The sequence below is a fragment of the Magallana gigas genome, chromosome 8 (genome assembly GCF_963853765.1).
Source record: "Magallana gigas chromosome 8, xbMagGiga1.1, whole genome shotgun sequence".
NCBI classification, from domain to species: domain Eukaryota; kingdom Metazoa; phylum Mollusca; class Bivalvia; order Ostreida; family Ostreidae; genus Magallana; species Magallana gigas.
The window spans coordinates 1,055,992-1,079,265 of NC_088860.1; the positions used below are offsets into that span (position 1 = coordinate 1,055,992).

The 23,274-nt window shown below is 33.6% G+C and overlaps 3 protein-coding genes across 3 annotated transcripts; all 3 read left to right on the forward strand.

Annotated features, from left to right (window-relative positions):
- The first annotated feature begins 406 nt into the window (after positions 1-406).
- On the forward strand, positions 407-10,001 carry LOC136270865 (heat shock 70 kDa protein 12A-like). Its single transcript, XM_066069719.1, has 4 exons — positions 407-842; positions 1,356-1,703; positions 8,428-8,578; positions 8,674-10,001. Exons 1-4 carry the CDS (start codon positions 441-443, stop codon positions 9,807-9,809), a joined length of 2,037 nt encoding a protein of 678 aa, XP_065925791.1. The 5' UTR covers positions 407-440; the 3' UTR covers positions 9,810-10,001.
- A 1,795-nt stretch (positions 10,002-11,796) lies between these two features.
- On the forward strand, positions 11,797-14,266 carry LOC136270630 (heat shock 70 kDa protein 12A-like). Its single transcript, XM_066068892.1, has 2 exons — positions 11,797-11,935; positions 13,506-14,266. The coding sequence occupies exons 1-2, from the start codon at positions 11,797-11,799 to the stop codon at positions 14,264-14,266; spliced, it is 900 nt and encodes a 299-aa protein (XP_065924964.1).
- Positions 14,267-16,333: 2,067 nt separating this feature from the next.
- On the forward strand, positions 16,334-22,551 carry LOC105324080 (ATP-dependent RNA helicase DHX58). Its single transcript, XM_066069721.1, has 14 exons — positions 16,334-16,487; positions 16,793-16,942; positions 17,997-18,335; positions 18,665-18,778; positions 18,879-19,058; positions 19,147-19,229; positions 19,359-19,601; positions 19,795-19,957; positions 20,071-20,166; positions 20,294-20,460; positions 20,717-20,858; positions 20,957-21,187; positions 21,350-21,517; positions 21,740-22,551. Exons 1-14 carry the CDS (start codon positions 16,400-16,402, stop codon positions 22,345-22,347), a joined length of 2,772 nt encoding a protein of 923 aa, XP_065925793.1. The 5' UTR covers positions 16,334-16,399; the 3' UTR covers positions 22,348-22,551.
- Positions 22,552-23,274: the final 723 nt, after the last annotated feature.

The window sequence follows — 23,274 nt, forward strand, 5'->3', positions numbered from 1 at the left end:
GATCTCATCTTTTCTGAAAGTTATAATTTTTAAATATATTACCAAAACTTGCATGTGGGCTTCATTTTTACATAATCTGGTACAAAACAGTGTTATTTAGGGGCAAACACTTGGTGCGGGTATTACTGTCTAATGACAGCATCTAGTTTTTCTTGTCATTGTCTTACATCATTTAATCCAATACAATAAATATATGCAGTTGCAAAATTCTAACAATTTTTTGTGCTATAGTACCTTTTATCTATTAACAGTTCTCTTCGCATATTGTTTCAACGCTCTAAGCCCAGTGCTATTTGATCCCAACTTGAATACGTGTGTAGTTTTTTATTACATGTGGAGCGAAAAAATGCTGATCAACTGTGAATACACGTATCATATTTCCACTTAAAACGAAAGTAGCTGAAAAACTAGTATATAATGGCGAGTTTGTCCTTTTCTTAATGGAAAACAACATAAATCCCTGGCCTGTTGTTTGTGCCATTGACTTTGGAATGACATACAGTGGATATGCCTACTCAATGCGAGCCGACTATGAGAGAGATCCATTGACTGTCGAGTCAAACCAAACATGGCCACACGGGGAAATGTTAACGCTCAAAACACCGACTAGCATTCTGTTCGATAAGTCGGGAAACTTTCATTCTTTTGGCTACGAAGCTGAAAAAAAATATGCAGAGATAGCAGAAGAAGTCCAAGAAAAACAAGACACTACAGATGATGAAGACAGTGACCACAGTGATGACAGCGATGACACAAGAAAAAAAGACAAAGTTGATGATGAAATCACCGTTGAATGGCTTTTCTTCAGAAGATTTAAAATGATGCTGTTCCAAAAAGAGATGGTTGGTATTTTTTTAGTTTTTATGTTCAATTCTGAGTCGCAGGTTAAAAGGCTCGAAAATATCCTAAATTTCTATTCATTTTCATTTTATTTGCCCTTACTTTAAACACCCCCTCGCTTCTTTGCTACGGTTTGCTGTGTTTTCCTGTTAAATATCAAGGCCGTATTAGCACAGTGTTATTTTGATTAAATTTTGTAATTAAACAAATTAGTGTTATTAAGTGAGTCTTCCGCTAGCATGACGTCTATTTAACAAGAGTTATGACATTAATGTAGTGTGTGAATGTTTTGACAGTATTATCAATATGAATGGAAAAAAAATGAGCCCCATTTTACAATAATGGTATAGCATTTTTGTATGCATAATTTGTTGGTGAGTTGTCAATATTTTACTTATCCTTCAGGTACGTGCACGACTACTCTTCATCCTCAGTCAATCGTTTTAAATATATGGTGACGAAGAAATCGTAGGAAAACAAAATATGCACCACTAACCAATATGTTCTTTTTCCAGATGCCGAATAAAAAGTTAAAGAACTTGAAACTGAGTGCAGATAATGGAAAAAAACTACCAGCTTTAAAAGTATTTTCAGAAGCAATTAAATATTTGAAAAACCACTTTGAAGCCTTACTTGAGAGAACAACAATAAGTGAAAAAAGTCCATCAAACTCAGATACCTTGCAAGAGACAAATGGTACTTCTGTGTCCACAGGAAAAACGGAGACACAAAGTAAACGTTCTGATCCTAATAAAACGGAGAGTAATGACTCGTCCTGGTCTGACGACATTTTGTGGGTCCTAACGGTTCCCGCCATTTGGTCTGACCAAGCGAAGCAGTTCATGCGAGAAGCGGCAATGCAGGTTTGTAGTTAACATTTGTAAAAGAAGCGTAGACTTCTACTGAATAGATGGTCAAAAGAAATGGACGAAATTATATATATATATAATAAAAAGTCACAGTGTCCGGTAATATATATTAAAATAAAAAACCCAACAACACTAATCGCCAAACGTGAGCGCTTTCAGACGTTAAATCAGAACGTTTAATCAGACGTTTCACAATACATTTAAGGTAGCTCGCGGGTTTACCTGCTTGTGAGAAAACCTACCTTGAAAATTTGTCCACGTGATCCATAGGTTTTATAGTTTTATTTCTGAAATTTATTTAAGATTCGTCTGCGCGGTAATAATGTTATCGTGTTTCAAATACAGTGTCTTTAATAAAATCAAGCAACGCCATTTCAATGAAATATATAGTAAAATGCACATTTTAACCGAGAAACACATTACAAAACTATGCTCCACACTTTTAAACGATTCAGTCGAAATTAATCATACTCAACACAAAAACAGAGGAGATAATTATGAATCAATTCATAGAAAAAATATCAGTATGTGTTCTCGGCCAATTTTTGGCAAAAAAACTTTAAAGATTTAAAAGATTTCTCAAAACCTTATATTTTCATTACGACGTTAGCCTGACATCATCATCATTTCCTTACTTCTCAGAACACCAACATTGAAATGCATTTATTGACAAGACTAGCTGTTTTACACATTTTAGAACACGTCAATGCTTATTAGACATTATTGTGAATGTTATTTTAAATGCAATTAATGTAAGGCTGTAAAGATACAGAAAATTGCTATTTTTGTTTTTATGAAACTCTGAGTCAATCAATGCAAAAATAAAATGCCAGGCAACTACTGACATTATAAGTAAGTAATCGAATAAAACAGTTATCTTAAGCCAAAAGAAATTTAAGAATTTGATCGGTAGTACAGATTATGAAAGTTATAATTGTAAAAAAAAAAGCGAAGTTAATGCATACATTCTATTTCAAAACATGACTTTAAATGGAAGAGTTCTAACGCACACTCATTCTTTATCTTTATAGAACAAAATGTGACAATGTATGTGACATCTTTAAATTTTTAGCACTTGATATTATAAATCTTTGTATAAACAATCATAAACTGCATATAAGCTTTTTAAAATATTTTCTTTTATACTTCTAAATATCTCATTTGTCATTTTAAAATAAAATTATGAGTTTACTATGACGGTCAACTCTTTACGTCGATTCCTATTGTGACGTCAGCAAACCCGCGAGCTACGTTAAAAACAAGTGACGTTAAAATCAATGACGTTATACAAACAATACTATGACGTCACAATATAGTATAAGGAAACAGTTTATAACGTTCATGTAATTGCATAGTAATTCAAAGTAAATACAGATATATTTTAATTTTTGGCTAAATCACTGTTCAAAGATGGTTTGAGAGTTTGTATAAAATGTTTTTCTTTTGATATATACTACATATTAACATCAGCGAAACCGGAACAACACTCCGTACTAGGATCCGAGCTCATAAACAGCAAATTCTACGTGCAGAATACCGTAAAATAAAAAATAGCGAATGTTTCGATATTTGAGGGAAAGGCCATTTTACCGTGATTCCGCTTTACAAGTTTCATAGCGACAACGTATATTTGTTTTGCCTCGGACTAAAATGTCGCGACGTCATTGGATGAAACGCGTCACATGGCTGCCTTACAAATTTCTTTAAAAGGCAAGCGTCAAAATTTATAGCGCAACATGGCGGACGTAACGTTATTTGAACTGATTTTCTACACAAACGTTTGTTTACATATCAAACTTTAGGTCCTCGACAAAACAAAACACTTATTAGGTTTGTTACTGACTGTTTAAAGAAATTTGTGGGGTCGGTAAAGTCCATAGAAGGCTCGACTCCGCCTCGCCTTCTATGGACTTTACCGACCCCACAAATTTCTTTAAACAGTCAGTAACAAACCTAATAAGTAATAATATATATATATATATATATATATATATATATATATATATATATATATATATATATATATATATATATATATATATATATATGACTGCCGTCACGAGAAAAGGGCCCTTAAGGTCAAAATTTCACAAATTCACTTTTTTGACAATTCCGATTAGTGAACTCTTTTTGAACACAAATTTACAAATATATCCAAGATCTCGTGTGTTTTAAGCATTTTATGACATTTTTAGTAAGATATGTTTACACGATTTTGACGTAGCTAGTCGAAAACGTCACGACGTCACGAACGTCAAATTTTGTTTTGCATCAATTGTTTTCTTCTATACTTCCTTTCATCGTCTTTAATTGTTTGAAGTAGAATTAATTAATAATTTTCTGTAATTCTAGATTTCTTACAATTTTTGAAAAGATAACAAAACTTTTTGATCATCCAGATATAGTTAAAGCTATACACGCTATAATTTTCGTCAATTTTGAATGACAGTGAAAACGCATGTGTTTGTCTACTTATAAAAGTTATCCTTAATCTGTAAATTACAATGGTGAATTCCATCTCGTTACAAAGTTACAGATTTTTAATTGTTTATTTTCCTGCCAGGAAAATATACCTTTTCATGAATATTGATGAAGGAAGAGCGAAACCGACCTCATTGCGCATGTCCGCGGAGAACAATGTGGTCGTTATTGTTTGCCTAATTAAATATCCAACTTTATTTTTAATATGCTTAACGGTTGTTAATTTGAAATACATACATGTATAATGAGTAAAATACGTTTGTCATTCACGATACCCTTACTTCTGCATTAACACTTATAGGATCTATAAATAGCACATAGGGGAAACACAGGTCTACGTCATTTTTTAAAGGAAGTATTCATATCTACTCACAGGCTTGTATTTTTTTCTTTTGTTTGTACTCGTATATCGGACAAATTTATGCTTTACTGAAAATATCCTTTCCTTTGTGAAACTATCACAATTATGAAGATGTTGACCCTTCACCAGTTTTGGTATGATAGACTAAATTTAGCTGTCGATATCACGTGATAGATTGATATTCACGAGGAGGCATTACTTTCCTGGCAGGAAAATAAATATTTTTTATTGTTTAGTATTTGATATATTTGTTACGTGATCGAATTGAACATTATAATTAACAGCATAAAGGTAACTTTTATTAGTAATCAAACACATACATTTTCCCCTTTATTCAAAATTGACGCAAATTATAGCGTGTATAGCTTTAAAGTTCTGCAACAATCCAGTTACACTTCCGATTAATCTATATGCAATACCCCCCCCCCCCCCCCCCGAACATAATATGGATAGATAAAGGATATTAAAGAAACAAAAATCAAATTTCTTCTCTACCTTTAAATACATCAAAGTTATTTAAGCTAAATAAGCAAACAGGTAACAAACATAGATAAAGATGGTCAAATTTGATGCGTATGTTTCCCCAATTTGGGGGCTATGTTGAATTACATGCACGAGTTTATTTTCAAAAAGAGAAATATTTATTCTTTTTGATCAACCTTTTGCACGAAAATTTAATTGCATATTTACTGATATTACTTTTTAAGTATCTTAAGTTTATGGTTCTGAAGCAAGTTTAAAGTCAATAGCTGTTTTTAAAACTCGGAAGTTATGTGGTGTTAAATAATTTTCCTGATTTTTTCTTCTCTTTTATACGTTATCAACACTTAATTCTTATAAAATTACCGGTAAAATATATCGGCTTTGACTGTCTCACTGAAAAGTTGCAACTCCAAAAATGTGGACAGTTGATTTGAGAGAAAAGGTTTCAACAAAAATTGCATTTTATATTTATAGATTTAAATTTACATAAACTTAGTATGATTCCCTCTATTTCTTTGATTGTAATTCACAGCTGTATATAAACAGACAGGACTGAAAACTACTCGGTCCAATTCTAACCATGCAGTTTATCGATCGGTCGAAATCTTCAGCAACCTAAGAAAAATCACGGATTTCACGAACTAATCATGATGATGCCAAACTCAAATCACCATATAAGACACTTTGGCCACAGCTTTCATCTTACGTACTGGTGTACATTGACAATAATTCAGCGACTTTCACTTACTTTTTACGGTCAATTAAATTCATCAATATATTAAAAGAAAAATGTAAATATAGACAATAAAATGCTTTCTTCGGTGATACACGCGGGCTATAAAGATAGCCATATTACAGAACGCGGGTTACGTTAATTTCTTCGGTATAGATCGCTACCTATTGCTTATGTGTATCGTTTAAATATACTCGTACACACCTACATGTAATTAAGTGTATCAAATAAAACAGATCAACAAAATGCAAAAGCCATCCAAGTGCTGAATCTACACTTCTATTAAATCGCTTAGTAAGTTCACGCGAACCGTTGTATTTTTGTGATGCGATTTTTCTAAACCATAATCGTTGAAATAATTAATTATATATAGGCATCATTCACATTTTTTTGGGCAGGATTGCATGTAACTTCCAATTATTATAAGACTTCTGCATTATTTATATCCATTTTTTGCACTAATCGATAGTACAGTGCCGATAGACGTAGCTTATACTCAGTGAGAAGTAACATTTTTACATGTTGACTAAATTTAATTTTCTTATTATCAATGTTACAAGATGATAAATGAATAAATGTACCTCTATTTCTCTCTCTCTCTCTCTCTCTCTCTCTCTCTCTCTCTCTCTCTCTCTCTCTCTCTCTCATTGAATACAAAAATCGGTCAAGTGATTATCAATTTTAAAAAAATGAAGAATTAAATAATAGTCGTTTATAGAGTGCATACAGTTGAAAACGGCATTCCGAAGTTTAAAAAAAAATCGCGATTCTCTGATTTTTTTTATTGCTGTACATTGTAACAAACACACATAAAAATTGAATTCAGCATCACCGAAATTTGTATCTTGTATAAAAAAGAAAAGATGAGAAACCATCATCTATAGAAATGAATTGTACGCCATGCATGTTATAAATTGTAAATGTCGCACACGTAGTGTTTATATTCGATAAACATTAATTTTTTATTTACAAATCGGCAATTTCATCGACTTGATATCAAAAGGATAATAGTATAATGACTTCATTTACAACCTGTTTAGTTAAAGGAGTTTTGAATCATTTATGTAACTTATTTCAGATGAATATAATCATATAAAAATGCTATAAATACATGAAAATGTGGTGAGTTTTCGGGCATGTTATGACTGATTTTAAAGTAAAATAGCTCAAAACGTACACACAACATGTGGATTTGGGTTGTTAAATTGCACAAGAAAACAGAATATGTTGCGCTCAAATAATAAACAAGTTTTTCATTCGTGATGGTATATACTTTTGTGTTGTTTCTTTAAAGGCACTTTACATGAAAATGTCACTAAGAATAAGATTTTTCCACGAAATCAAATCGATATATCAGAGTAGATTTTAACGCTGTGAAAATATTTCTCAAACTCTTCATATCCGTTAGTTACATGCGTTCTAATTCGTTAAATAATTTCAAATTTTGATCGCAAATTCTTTATTGATAGAATATGCAAGAATTTATTTTGTATGTCGGCAGTAGCACTATAATTGAGACATAGCCGCTTCACTCGTGTTTCTTCCGACTAATTTAAAGGTGTATAATCGTTTCCCGTGCTTATGATTTGAAATATTTGACTTGTTTTGTTTCACAGTAATTACTGCGAAGATAACTGTTAGATTTCAAAAAAAGAAAGAAAAAAAAATGCCTGCTCTGCATTGATTCGGTATATCTCGGCCTTTATCCCCTCTTATCAACAACGAGTAAGCGGTGTAGTTTTTTTTTTTTACTTTTATTAATGATACATGTATTGCTTATGCAAACTAAAGTTGTACGATTTTACTCATAATAATTTATAAATCATCATCATCACCAGTCTCGCATTCAATTATACGCAATGAGTAAGTGTATGCGAGACGGGCCTTTGGTTTCCAACGATGATTTATAAAAAAAAAAGTGGTTTCCAAATTAAAGCATATTTTCATCACACAGTAGAATGGAAAATGTAGTGTATAAGTTTCATAGCGGATGCAAAAGCAGCATTTTTATGATATCTCAGCATCAACTTGTGTGCCATAATACGCGTTCGAAATGTGTAGATATTGGTGTTACATGGGTATATTTTATTCATTAAATGTTTATTTTTTTAAATCCACATATAATACTAGGCTGAAAAAATATTAAACGCGGTATTAAAACAAGGTTAGGCTCTAGTTATTAAAAAAAAATAACACAGACGCAGAAAAAAAATTAGAAACAGAAAATTAAAAAACATGCGTTTACAATGCCGCTACTTTGACGTCGTTTTCTGAGCATTGTGACGTCATAAGATAAGGGCCCTTTTCTCATGACGGCAGTCATATATATATATATATATATATATATATATATATAATCCCAACACCTAAATAAACTACTTTGTTTCATTATCAATCATCAAAAGTTTGGTCAAACTCCTGTTGATTACTGAAACTTGTTGAGCAAATCGTTGTAAACTTTGAATTCCGATGCTTACTATGTATTGAAGGAGAAAACAATACAAAATTTAACTTATTACAATTTTAGCAAAATAACATACCTCTTTGGAAAAACGGAAATAGCAGTCGTCTAGCATATGAAACATTTTAAAATAAAAATGTAGATTACTGAAAGTCAAAATGAAACCTCATTACTCATTTTTTCTATTGAACACGTTTAGGCTGGCATTAGAGACGACCATTTGGTACTGGCGCTTGAACCGGAGTCTGCAGCTCTGCTCTGTAAGCAGTCAGCCCTGACCAAAACATCGGGTGATATCAACATACAAATGTTCGAACGTGGCAGCAAGTTCATGATTGTCGATTGTGGGGGTGCGTTATAGTTTTATTCAGATGTTATATTTTATATGTATGCACTTATAACTTAATCTGTTTAAAATCAGACACATTTGTGTCTTGTCTTACAGGAGGAACAGTGGACGTGACTGCTTATATAGTGGAAGACAAACAAATTTTGAGAGAATTGCACTGTGCGTCTGGGGATGCAGTAGGGGGTACAAATGTCGACAATCTCTTCCTGAAACTCCTTAATGACATTTTTGGTAAAGATGTGCTCACTAAATATAAAAGGAAATTACCGTCAGATTGGCTTCAGCTTTTACAAAGCTTTGAAATAAAAAAACACAGCATTGGGAAAAATAATCCAAACGATGATAAGAAAATGATAACTTTTCCAAGCGTATTTAATCTTTTGGAAATGTTCAAAAATGCACACAAAAATTCCAAAAAAGCACTAGATAATCGTTTAAAAGAGCTAAATGTAGACGAAAAGATCAAGTGTTTCAAGGATAAAATACGTATTGAAGAAACATACCTGACCGAAAAAGTTTTTGCTGGACCAATCAAAGATATTGTAAAGCACTTGGAAATTCTGTTTAAAGAGGAACATGTAAAAAAGATTGATATCATATTGCTTGTCGGGGGATTCTCCGAATGTCCAATGCTTCAAAAAGAAATACAGAAGGAGTTTCCAAACAAGAAAATCGTTAATCCACGAGACGCAAGCATTGCTGTGATGAAGGGGGCAGTGTTATTTGGACACAGTGCTGAGATTATAGCACAGAAAAGCGTAGAGCAAGGACATAGACCACAGGATCTATCTGATATCAAACAAAGAGTCATTAGAAGGAGTAGAGCCTACTATGGTATAGCAGCTGATATTCCTTTTAAAAGAGGTGAACATCCTCCGAGCCATGAATATATAAATTCCGGAGGAATAAGAATGTGTTCTGCTGTTTTCGACTGTCTGATTAAAAAAAACCAAGAAATGGAAATAGGAAAAACTGTAATTGAGAAGACCTATCGAGCATATAACAATTCAGAGGCCAATGTAGAAATTTATCGTTCCGATAGGGAGGTGCGATACTGTAACGAGGAAGGCTGCCGAATGATTGGACATATTCGTGTTGTTTATTCAGACGATTGTGGCGATAGAAGATTGTTTAAAGTCCAGCTTCATTTTGGATTCACAGAAAAAATAGCTATAGCTATCGACCTCAAAACACAAAAAACCAGCAAGGTCAAACTCGACTGTCTTTTGTAGAACACAGCCACAAAGTCCACAAAATTAACAACGATGTGCATAAATGCATCGTGTATTGTAAATTTAGATTGTTTCAAAAAAATTTTAATGTACGATCTAAAATAAGATCGTATATGTACAGTAACAATGATAAAGTGAAAAGCTGGAAAACAATTTCTTTATACCAATTCATTTTCTTCAGTCAAGATCAAATACAGGCTTGTCATGATCATATATATATATATATCTATATATATCTATATATATCTATATATATCTATATATATCTATATATATTGCAGTTATGAATATTCTAGTTTATATACAATGTACGAGATTCACATTTCTGTATTTTGCAAAATAATAAGCAGATGTATTTACATAATCATACATCAGGAAAGCCCAGAGGCACCTGACATTATACATTTTTCTCATAATAAAAACTATATACCCTCTACCTAATAAATCACAAGGTACACCTCGCCGCCATTTTGGATTTATTTAATACTGTTACATCACCTAGGTTTTGCTTGAAACTCTTCAGTAATTATTTTACAATCCTCTTCGTCTCCTAATTGTCCCTTTAAAGGGGCGTGGTCACGATTTTGATCAACAATTATTTTTCCGATGTTAATGTTTACAATGCTTCAGTGAGGCATACATGTATTTAATAGGCAATCAAAATTTATGTGTCATTCGTTAAGTTAAAAGCGAGTTACAGAGCTTACAATTCTTTGCAATGTAAACAAAGCGTTTGTTTACATTTTAAACGTTGAAGTGAAAACTTCAGTTTTAGATCTAAAACGAATGTGGTAAACGTTGAGATCTGTTTACTCATGCTTGAATTGAATAAGAAGATGGAAAAATCAGCTTGAAAAATAACTCTTACCGGTATATTGAACTAATGTAAACAAAAGCAGGGCACGAACATTATTCTGACAATAATTTAAAACAATTTTGCAATTTTGTTTTTTGAAATGATTTAGATATCGATGTATTGAATGAGAAAGTGCATAAATAAATTAAGTAGCATATATATTAGGAAACTTTAATCTAAAATCAATTGTAACTAATAACCTTAACATTATTCACCAGCAGTAGAAATAATTTAGAAACCTTAAGTATAAAAAATAAAAGAATATTTGAAAATACAGTACAAGTTTTGTTTTGTATATATCTAAATGAACATTTTATTTGGTGTGCAATTAACTATGGAACAAAACAGAGAAGCATCGCCTTACAACGTGACGAAAGGAAAAAAGATCTTCAAACCCCAACCTGCATTACGTTTTAGAGGTTAAAGTTCTAATGTTAAGAAGAATTTATAGTAATATAGAAATATTCGTTCTACAGATATCTGTTGATCAGAAGGAATATGAATTTCCTGACATTTCTTACTCTTATTTTTGCTATTTCGGGCTTTTTTTATCGAAATGAAAGTAGGTTTTTGATTCATTTCACAATATTTACTCAACAGTTAAAATCTACGGATATCACCTCACACATGTTGAAATACCAAAGGTGTACACAGTTACTCTGGTCGATCAATTTTGAATTTTATTTGCAAAATGCCTGAACTTATAAGTATATATGCGAGAATGTAGGTATTCGGCAATCAGATAAAAACGCAAGTAAAGTTCAAGTTAAAAAAAACATATAGAAAAATTGAAATAAGATGTTTTTTTCTAACGATCTTATATGACAATGCATTTAATATTATATGTTTTAGTTATTAAATTAAACTCAGCCACAAAAAGAAGACAAAAAGAAGACTACAGTAGTCAACCAGAAATACCGACTGTTTACCCTGGAAGATCTATACTCGAAACCGAAACTAGCTAAACAGTTGCGTAATAAACTGAGGATGTTTTGGTTTCCTAATGGATGATCATTTCAGTTTTTAGCCCGTTGTGTGCGCCATTGACTGTGGGACTACATACATTGGATATGCTTATTCCTTGCGACCAGATTATGAGAGGAACATATTAAATATTGAATCGAATCTAGTATGGCACAACACAGAAATGATGCACTCAAAACACCGACCAGCATCTTGTTTAATAAGGCGGAAAACTTTAATTGTTTTGGGTACAAAACAGAAAAGAAATATGCCCAGTTAGCGGAGAAAGCCCAGGAAGAGCAAGACAGTAAAGAGGACGTCGAAAGCGATGACAACGATGACAAAAAAGACGAAGAAAAAAATACAGCGTTGCAGAATGCCTTTACTTCTGAAGATTTAAAATGAAGTTGTATGGAGATTATTTGGTTGGTTTTATTTCATGTTAAACAATATGAAATGTCCACAAACAAAAGGTTTTGAAGGCTAATTATAATACTTTGAATTAAAGGCTCATGGTTTACAGCAAATATATTCCCTATTAATAGTTATGAAATGCACTATGAAAGACATATGATGAAACGGTATTTTTGTTACCCCTTTTTAAAAACAACATGTTTTGTCATCACGGCGCACGGTAAGGTTCAAAATATGGCGTCAAAACAAAACATGCACAGTTTATAGATATACCCCATCTTTATATCGCGCTTAGTCTCTTGTGCCTTTTTCCTTACAATTTCAAATGGCACTGAACCACTTAACATCTTATTTGCATACATTTTTTCAAGAATCATATGTAAGTTTTTCAAATTTTTCATTTTCTATCCGTGTATCTCTTAGTGTACAGTAGGGATAACTCTGAACATCGGTTGACGTTACTTATTTTTGACCAAATAATTACAGATATTTTACTCTCTTTCGGACTGTTTTATATTCAAAATTTATTACTAACACCCCCACAAAATTTATTACATTTAAACAAAAAGTTGCAAATAATTGTTGCCTTATTTTTTGCACCATTGAGCATTTTCATAGCTTGTATCGGCTTTTTCTGAGTTAAATCAATTTTGTTTGTACTTCTCGTTGCGCCGTGACGTCCGGCGACGTCGATGTTTTTTAGTCAATTCTAAGAGGACTATCTGTCTTTAGTTACTAAAATCTGTTTGACAAAACAATATATCCTGTCATTATTTGGTAAAAAGAATACCATGACTATACTTAATTTGAGGTTTCAATATTATTTGGTTTTAATCCCAATTTATAGAGATATTACTTTTAACATTATATTGTTTTATGTTGACATAACACAAATCTTGACCGTGCGCCGTGACCTCATTTTTTGCAGGATTAGATTCTAAATAATTCTTAGAAATAAAGGAATTTATTAATTTTTTTCTTGCAAATTGTTTGAAACTATTGCTTAATTATGTCTAACAAATTTAGTAATGATATGACGTTAAGTAACATAGCTATGACAAAAGTATTTTTCGATTGACCTTCGTATTGTGGGTCCTAACAGTTCCTGCAATTTGGTATGACCAAGCAAAGCAGTTCATGCAAGAAGCAGTTATACAGGTTTATATGTTATAATTTTAAGCGTTATATGATTAAATGTATTGATTGGAAGTTCGTTAGTTTTTTCCTCATGTTTAGGCAGGTATTAAAGACGATAATCTCGTTCTAGCGTTAGAACCGGAGTCCACAGCTCTTCTATGTAAGCAGTTAGCACTGATCAAAAAGTGTACAGACGTTTAAATCTGGTAACAAGTTCATGGTTATAGATTGTGGGGGTAGTCAAATTTTTACTTCGTTGTTATCAACTCAGCTCATTAGTATTTCATTTTTGATGATGAAACCATGTTATTGTCTTTTTTTCAAAGTGGGAACAGTTGACGTTACAGCTTATAGCGTTGAGGATGACCAGTCTCTGAGGGAGTTACACTGTGCTTCTGGAAAAAATGTCGGAGGAACTAACGTGGACAACCTTTTCTTCGAACTTCTTAATGACATATTTGGGAAGAACGTTGTACATGAATTTAAGAATAGTTCTCCATCAGACTGGCTGGAAATGTGGAGAGGTTTTGAGGTTAATAAACGTAACATTGGATACAGCAATCTTGACGAATTGATTACGTTTTACCACTTTGGTACGCTATTTGAGACATTCAAGAAGGCAAACAAAAGCAAAGAAAATTCAATTGAAATGAGGTTGCAAGATATGGAATTGAATAAGATAAAATGTAGAGATCCAAAGCTGCGCATTAAGGAATTGTATTTTACAGACACAGTTTTTGGTGGCCCAATCAAAGATATTGTAAAACACTTGAAGAATTTGTTTACAGAGAAAGACGTGGAAGATATTGATATCATATTGCTTGTTGGGGGATTCTCCGAATGTCCAATGCTTCAAAAAGAAATACAGAAGGAGTTTCCAAACAAGGCAATTGTTAATTCGCGAGAGGGCAGCACTACCGTGATGAAGGGAGCAGTGTTGTTTGGACACAGTGCTGAGATTATAGCTCGAAAAAGGATAGAACAGGGGCATCAGCTGGATAATTTTAGCGAGTTCCCTAATTGTGTAGTTCGGAGGAGTGGGGGTTACTATGGTGTCGCCGCCGATCTCCCCTTTGTCGATGGGTGAACACCCTCTGGTTTGTAAATATACCAACGAAGAGGTAAAAACGATATGTTCGGGCATTTTTGATTGCCTAATAAAACGAAATCAAGAGCTTGAAATAGGGAAGACAAGCATAGAGAAGACATTTAGGTCGTTTAATTCTTCCCTGATAAGTGTAGAAATTTATCGCTCAGACAAAGAGGTGCAGTACTGTCATGAAGAAGGATGCGAGAAAATTGGTCACATTCTTGTCAGGGTGTCTGATGATTCACGTGACAAAAGATTGTTTAAATTCAAGCTACATTTTGGTTTCACGGAAATAATTGCAACAGCCATTGATTTAAAAACACAATAATCGTGGAAGGCCAAACTCGATTGTCTTTTGTAGGACACAATCTTACACGACATTCTAAAGAATAAATCGGTAGCCTTAGTATTTTAAATCTATCTCAAATGTAACTTAGTATATAATATTTAGAAAAAGTTACAGATAGTTGCAGTTGTTTTCAGATCAACGCATTTATATTCACAGACTTCCTAGACCTATGTTAATTTGTACAAATATAGCTTTTATTTTTTGAATTTTTTTTTTACAAGGTTATTAGCTTTTGTCCAAATCAGTTATGAAATATTTCGCGAAAAATATGAATTACATAAGCAAGCTAATCCTGAATTAGCGACAAAGGATAGTTTCGCACGAGACACCAGTTGATAAAAATTTTGCTCTAAATGAAAAAAAATCCCAGTTCTAGGTTGTAATTGTTATTTTAAATGTATGGGTTGCTGTCATATAGTCGGAAACCTACGACCTTTTCCCCGTGTTTTACGGTCTTGTGGAACTTTCATCAATTCTATGAATATATTTTTTTAATTCACCAGGGAGAAAGTGAAACCTCTTCATTGCCCACTATTCATATGTTTCATCTTCTATACAATTATTATAAGCAGTATTATGCCATCTTACATTCATTCATTAAAAATTCACTAAATAAAAAGCTGCATTGAATTAGATTATTTGTAATAATTATGTGTACCTCGTTCCTTATGAAGAAGGCTTACATAGGCACTGCCTACTGCCTAATCCATTTATTTACATTAAAAAAAATATATGTTAAAATTAAATTTGAAATCGAAACTCTTTGTTTTTAGAGGTATGAAAACGATGATAATGCTATAAAAGCATTTCGTAGTAAATTGATGCATGCCAGCCTAAATATGAATAATAGATGGTTATTTTTCCGTGAGTATGTATGAGTTACTTAGAGTAGAGCACTTGGGACAATAGAATATGCCGTGAAATTCCGACAATGCGTTACTTATCAGCAGTGATCTAGATAACCCAATACCAAGCTTGTTCTTGGATTTAAAAAATGATGAGGATTTATTAATGTGTATAGAGATAAATTTCAAGAAAGATTTTTCTCCATTATTAACTGGTTTTTAATTGATTTAAATTACTTGACGTGTTTTACAACTTTATTTTTAGAGAGAAAGTTGAATTACTCCTTCAAAATTCAAAATCAACACACGATTTTAAAAAAGCACACGATCTGTAGCTTATGATTATTAAAAAAAATGTTTTCTTATACGGCTAAATTGCAGGTTTTTTTCTTTAAAATTAAACCGATTTCATTTAATTCACTATGTTTAACGATGACAAAGATGCATGTGTGAATTATATGAATTATCAACTGCATAGTAAAGAACAAAGGTGTTGAAATATAGATATATACAATTATATTTTGATCCAAACTAACAGAAAAATATTGAGTGTTTATCATTTTGTATTATCAATGTATACAGGAAACGTTTATCTTTTTGAATTTGTATTTTACGAAACGCAGCAATTTCTTCAGAAACGCTTGAAATGTTTGTCAGACATAAAATGGATTGATTTCAATGGAAGTCAAGTAATAAAGGTTAAAATATTAAACGTTATTGAATTAAATAATGTATAAATGTGCATAAAAGACTTGTCAGACAGGAAATACCCATTTCTATTGATAGAATTTTTATGTAAAAAAACCTGCTCAAAATTGCATAAAAATAGTAAGACTTGGCAGACAGGAAATACACATTTCTATTGATAGAAATAAGCACTTCCTGTATAAATAAGAAGAAATAAGTTACTTTCGTTTTCTCTAGATTGTCGCTGCAATGGAAAGGATAAATAAACGATTCGTGGCGGAGGTGAGGGAGCACTTAGAACCTGTCGATGTGTTGGAACATTTCCCGTTCCTGTCAGGTCTGTCTCTTAGAAAAAAAACCCCTGTGACTTTATATTGTGATTGGTCAATAGTTTCTCAATTGAAATACTTCGTAGTAAATAATAAGGACTCAGGTGTAACTAATGCCAGTAAATGAGCAAATTGAAAACATGTACGTACATGAATAATAAAATATCGATATTTCAGATAATAAATACGCGAAAATAACTAAGTAGATTTTTTATTAAAAAAAAGTTTATCAGACAATAGACGGGGTTTGATCTAATCGTATGTATGGCGGCCACTTTCAATCAAATTGTGTGAAATGATTTTGTTGTTACAGATAACGATGTTTATATGATAGAGCAGCTGCAGAAGACCGGGCAGAAAAAGGAAGCATGCATGAAGTTTTTGAACTTGATCCTTCGTAGGGAATCTGAAGAGGAGAGACTGGACAATGCTAACAGACTCATCAATGCTTTCAGAGAAGAAGGTATCAGTTCCACTCAGATCAAGATATTGTTACTCTCTAACAGTATCTTTTAAAATTTACAGTATGTACAGTGTAATGGTCAACAGTATAGATACATATCACGGACTATCACTATAGTACGTTTCTGTTTCATCCTCAAACATGCGCGGATCTAGTTTTTTTTTTTGGGGGGGGGGAAGGGGGGTCCGAAGGATATCGATTTGTGTGTGTGTTTGCTAGGGAGGTTCCGAAGCATGTTTTCAGTAATTTAACATGAAACATTTGAAATTTCCAGGGAGTCTAGGCCCCACCCCCTCTACATCTGCGCACGCCTAGTCGAGTGCAACGCCAATTTTAAGGCATAACGTATATATGTTTGAATATAAGAATTATCAATAATAAATTTTACCAAATAACTAATTTACATTTTTGACGATGTAAGTCATAACATGTCCAATATAACTAGCAAAATTACATCAACAAATAATTGACCATTGAAATTAATTTCAAAGAATAAAACTTTTTTTATATAAATACGGGGTCGCTAAAATCAGGATATCTTCATCTATTAGTTAAATCAATTTTCCATTTTTGAAACAATAGCAAAGATTCCAAAAGAAGTCAACATTACTCAGAGACCACTTTGATGGTCCATGCACCTTTTTAAAGCATGTAAGATTCAGAACAAAACAAAAAAGGAAGTTTTGTTTGTATTACTTATATCTAAATTAAATTCATTCTTTTATTCTCTGTATTTTTTGTTTATTAAAAAAACCTATACAAAAACTAAAAAATAATAAGTAATATATACATCATTTTTCTACATGAATTTGGATGGTACTTACACCAGGTGATGGTCGTCATTTTCAAAATATCGGCTTGGTGCAAACACATTGAAAAGTCGAATAAAGACATAGCTATGTAGACCTAATACTTACAGGTTGATCTTACATCACATCTAAATGTAGCTTACCTAAGACTGGTAAATCCAAGAAGCCAATGTTTTTGTAATACCTTTAAATATCATCTTCTATATATGATTACATCAGATATAAAAATAGATTTTCTTGGCTAGGCTACCAGAGGCTGGTGGATTGCTACGAGAACACTGATGACGAAGACCAAGCTGCCGGTGAAGATTTCATGGAATTCCTCTTCAAGATGACAAAACCGGAACTGATGAATGAAATCGACGCAGCCTCTCTGATCCCGATCTTACTGGCCAAAGGTTACATCAAGGTCAAGGACCAGCAGTACCTGAACTCTCTACAGGTGGGGGACAGGTCTGAGGCCTGTAGGGAGCTGGTCAGGAGGATGAAGAAGAAGCACAAACACTGGGCCGCGGCGCTGTTCAACGCCCTTAATGAGACCCAGCCAGCGTTACTGACAAAGATCGACCCCGGCGCAACGAACGGTAAGTCTCCTTAATGAGACCCAGCCAGCGCTCTGGTGCAACAAACGGTAAGTCTTGGAGGAACTGGATACGTCTCCACATCAAATTCATTTTAACCACTTGGTTTCTATCTTATGTAAGAAAATTTAAACGGAACTCACCTAAAATGGATAATTACTGTCCTATGAAATACCGGTAAAATTGGACAAGGAGACAATTGGAATTTGAAACGAGCTGAAATCTCTTGAAAGTTTGACAGGACAGTGACAACACTGGACGAAAACTGTTTTCAAACAATTATATTTAAATATACAGAAAAAAAATGATTGTTAAGGGTTTACTTTTATCAGATGAACTAGTACAGAAAGGATTGGTAGCTGCCCCGGAGAGTAGTCCAGCTCCGTCCACCGAATCTGATTCTGAAGAGGAGTACAACTCTGACCTTGAAAAATACGACAATGAAGGTGACAAACGTGCAAAATATAAATGTAATACTTTTAATTAATTTCATTTATTGAGACCATGCAATTATACAAGACTGATTTGGTTTAAAAATACATTTAGTGAGTGAGAAAACTATGAAAAGGAAAAAAGTGCCGGAAATGAGACTTCGTCCTTATCAACTGGAACTGGCAGAAAGCGCAATAAATGGTCATAATACAATTGTTTGTGCGCATACCGGAACCGGAAAAACGTGGGTCGCTCTGCACATTACAAAGAAGCACCTGTTGAAAAATCCTGAGGGTATAGAACACAGAAAATTGCTTGATTTTCTTCAAACATTCGTATATGGACTGTATTTTGTATTAATGAAAATATTTTTCTCATTTAGGTCGTGTGGTTTTTCTTGCCAGAACAAATGCTTTAGTTGAACAGCAATTTAACTTGTTCCAAAAGTACATTCCAGATAAAAAAGTAAGTTTAAACTTAAAGGGATATTCTGAGTATTGTTCACATATAACATACTTATTAGACATTAGACATACATTTGCCATATTTAACATAAACTTCGTTTTGCGTACAACAAATACTTTCTCTATAAAGATTTACCACTTACACACCGCCACGAAGGAGTGTCTAGGAATGCACCTGGTGTTTGAGGACCACCACGTGTTTTTCCTGACGCCGCAGATCCTACTGAACAACATCAACAACAAACGGATCAGCCTGAGTGACGTATCTCTACTGATCTTTGACGAGTGCCACCACACCAGGAAACGAGAGCCTTACAACAACGTAATGAAGCAATACCTAACGATGAAGAGGAAGGAGAAAAAAGTCCCACAGGTGACGGTTTTCACTTTTATGAAAGAAGTTAATAAGAAAAGAAAATAATAATGATTTACACACCCATGCATTTCTCTTACACTAACGTTGAACCGATGCCATTAAACAATATTATCATTGTATTATATAGTATATATAGATTTATTATTGTCTTGAGCTGTTATATATATGATTATACAATCCGTGCCTCCAGGTAGTGGGTCTGACGGCGACATTAGGTGTTGGGGATTCCACCACAGAGAGCGGGGCGCTACAACACATGCTCAAACTATGCGCCAATCTGGACGTTTATGATATCTCGACTGTAACGAAAAATATAGAGGAGTTCCGGAAACATGTAGCTGTTCCAAAACAAGGTTGATGTTCTAAATATATTGTGTGACTATAGTAGATAATGCACCTGCTTGTATTGTAACAAATGTATCTAGCTATGTGTTGACTTGTTGATATGCCTTCTTAATGCTTTCAGAGACGATCAAAATGGGAGAAAAAGAAAAGGACCCTCTAAAGAGTATTATTCTTCAAAATATTGAACAAATTGAGGAGTATATCAGCACCACAGAAGGTATGTGATTAATTGATAGGCTAAAGGAAAACTCACAACTAAAAGTTGGTTTTTGTTATCAAATATATAAAGATTACATACCCTTTAACCAATTTGTCATTGAATCTAGTTTTTATATGTCTATAAGTAAACAACAACAATCAACTAAAACCGATGTGGCAGAAAAAGCCAAAACGGAAGGACGGTAAACACTACCAAAGGTGGACAGTCCACTTCCGGAACAAGGTGTCATGTAAATTAAGGAACAACAAACACCTGGTGCGAGAAGTTCACGCCGCCATGACACATCTCGCGGTGAGAAAATTTGATGTCCTTTAAAGAAATTGATGATAAGTGTATTTGGTTTAATATTGAAAATTTAAAAGAGAATGAAATCCATAGGTATTGGTATATGTGTTTCGTGTTTAAGTTATCATTTGTTAATAATTTTTTTTGTTATTACTGAATAACGGATACAGATAATTGATAACTGATTTTGTGTGTGTTTGTTTTGCTTGTGGTCATCTGCTTTTGGTGCATATACAACTAACTTTTCCGTTTGATAAACCAGGCTTACAACGAGGCCCTCGATGTCAACTATTTGATGAACAGGGAACATGTCATTGAACATCTGCAGAGGAAATTCGAGGATGACCTCAAAACTATTGACACCGCAAGTACAAAAGAAAAAGAGTTCCTACAAATGATAATGGGTAAATCTAAATATAAATGCCTATTTTAATGTAATATACAAATTAATCATATATATTTTTATTATACTAAGGAATACTAATCATATTTTTTGTTTCAGAATTTTGTAAGAAGGCTGGCGAGATGAAAGTCGAGATGAATCCCTACCTCAAGTTGATGAGAGAGAAAATGGTTGAATTTGTGGGAGAATACGAGGAAGTGAAGGGGATGGTCTTCATTCAGACGAGAGCCACGGCGTTCGCCCTGGCACAGTATCTGAGTCAGGAACTGGCATCACTGGGGATACGAGCAGCTCCGTTCACTGGGACCAACTCCTCGGAAACCAGTAAAGGTATGGAGAGAGAGAGAGAGAGAGAGAGAGAGAGAGAGAGCAAGAGAGAGAGAGAGAGAGAGAGAGAGAGAGAGAGAGAGAGAGAGAGCAAGAGAGAGAGATATTGAACGTATTCTGTTACCCTATCCAAATTCAAATACATTTTAATGTATGGGTTCACAGGAATGCCGGATGCACAGAAAAATGAAACCCTGGACAACTTCCGTAAAGGCGATGTGAACGTATTGGTGGCGACCTCTGTCGGCAGTGAGGGGATTGATGTCCCGGACTGTAACTTTATCATCACCTACAACTACACCGGAAACGAGGCGAGCGTTATCCAGATGAGCGGTAAGTTTATCCATAACACCGATATTGCTTGCGTTGCACATTTCTGAAATGTTATACGTTTAAATCTTTACCCAGATGGCTAACTTGGATATTGATTGAGTTAAAGTGAAAATTCTAAGTCTGGTTCTATCACTACAATTGTGTTAATGTTAACAAAAACCCAAATAAGATATTTGCAAAAATGAATATGTAAATAAAGTTGAATACTTTTTTTAAAAAAAGGTCGAGCACGCAGACATGGTTCAACTGTAGCTCACATATCTGACCAGACTATCCAGAGACGCGAGGAAGTGAGTCTTCAGAAGGCAAGGCTAATGGACGAAGCTTTCCGACGACTGTACATGATGCACCCAGATGACCGTATGGGTAAAATCCTCAAATACCAATCTGAGATACGAAACGTTGACGATTCGCTTTCGGTGGACGAAGCGAGCAAAGCCAAGAAACCTTTCCAGTTAATATGCTTTAAATGCCACGCCGAGGCCGTCAACAACACTGACTTGAGGTTATATGTCGGACAGCATCGTGTTGTGACGAATCCCGACTTCCGGTCTCGTTGTGAGTTTGACACCAACACAACGCCCTCTAGGTACACTATATCTATCATCAGGTGCACCAAATGCAAGCTGAAGTGGGGAACAACCTTCAAAATCGAGAAACTGGAGATCCCCGTCCTGAAAGTGACCGCCTTCTTGTTTACCACGGGAGGCGAGGAGCCGCATCGATTCAAGAAATGGGGAAAAGTCAGCCTCCATATTGAAAGCATCGACAAACAGGAACTTCTGGATATAAACAAAGACACTCCGGAATTAGAAGAACCGGACGACTGAAGAAACGAAAAAAAAGATAAGACCATCTGTTACGAATATTGTCATACATACTATCTATTATTCTTTTGAATCAATAAAACAATATCCGATTACGATTATATAATTGTGAACAATTTCATTATGAAAATGGGCTTTAATTTTTTATCATCTTTTATATTGCATTAAAAATTGTGAATGTCTTGACAAATAAATCAACTTAAAATATTAAGTCTTAATTTTATCTAATTTTGAAAGTTGTCAGATACTCATCCTGCTAAATTTCGAAGTGTTATCTTTCTTAAGATATTGTCTGTTTTTATACTTTCTACGAATATAAATCAAGAAACAAAAAGAAGAACAAAGGTATTCAGGTGTTTTCCTAAGCTATGACATTCCATGCCCTGTCAAATTGTTATAAAATACAGGAAATATGGAGATTTGTGTAACGTCCGATAATGGTTGACTCGAGAATGGAAAGCAAAAAATTCTAATTTAATCCGTCTTTCAACTTGAGTCGATTATCCATAACATAAAAGCACAATTATAAGATCTCTACACATTTTCTGACGTCTAAGCGCCAAATTTTGTGATATAAATTTATAAAATATGTCTGGATTTAAGACTTATAAAACGTGTTGAGAAGCGATCGACAGTATTAACGCTTTACATATGAAACTTTACCATTTTCTTAGTTTAAAAGATATCGTCACAACAGTGGTATCATTTATATTGATATAAAGTTAAACGTATAAGAAAGTCTTTTAGATAATGTTATCTTTTATTTTCTTCATTCAAACGCTCTGAATAATTCCGCCTAACACTGGTCTGGAGATATTACTTTTGTACTATCAATAAAAAAAAACCCAGATTGAGATATTAAGGTCGCTAGGATACAAGGATTTTTGCTGAATCAAGTATATTACTATATAAATTATTGTTCATTCATTG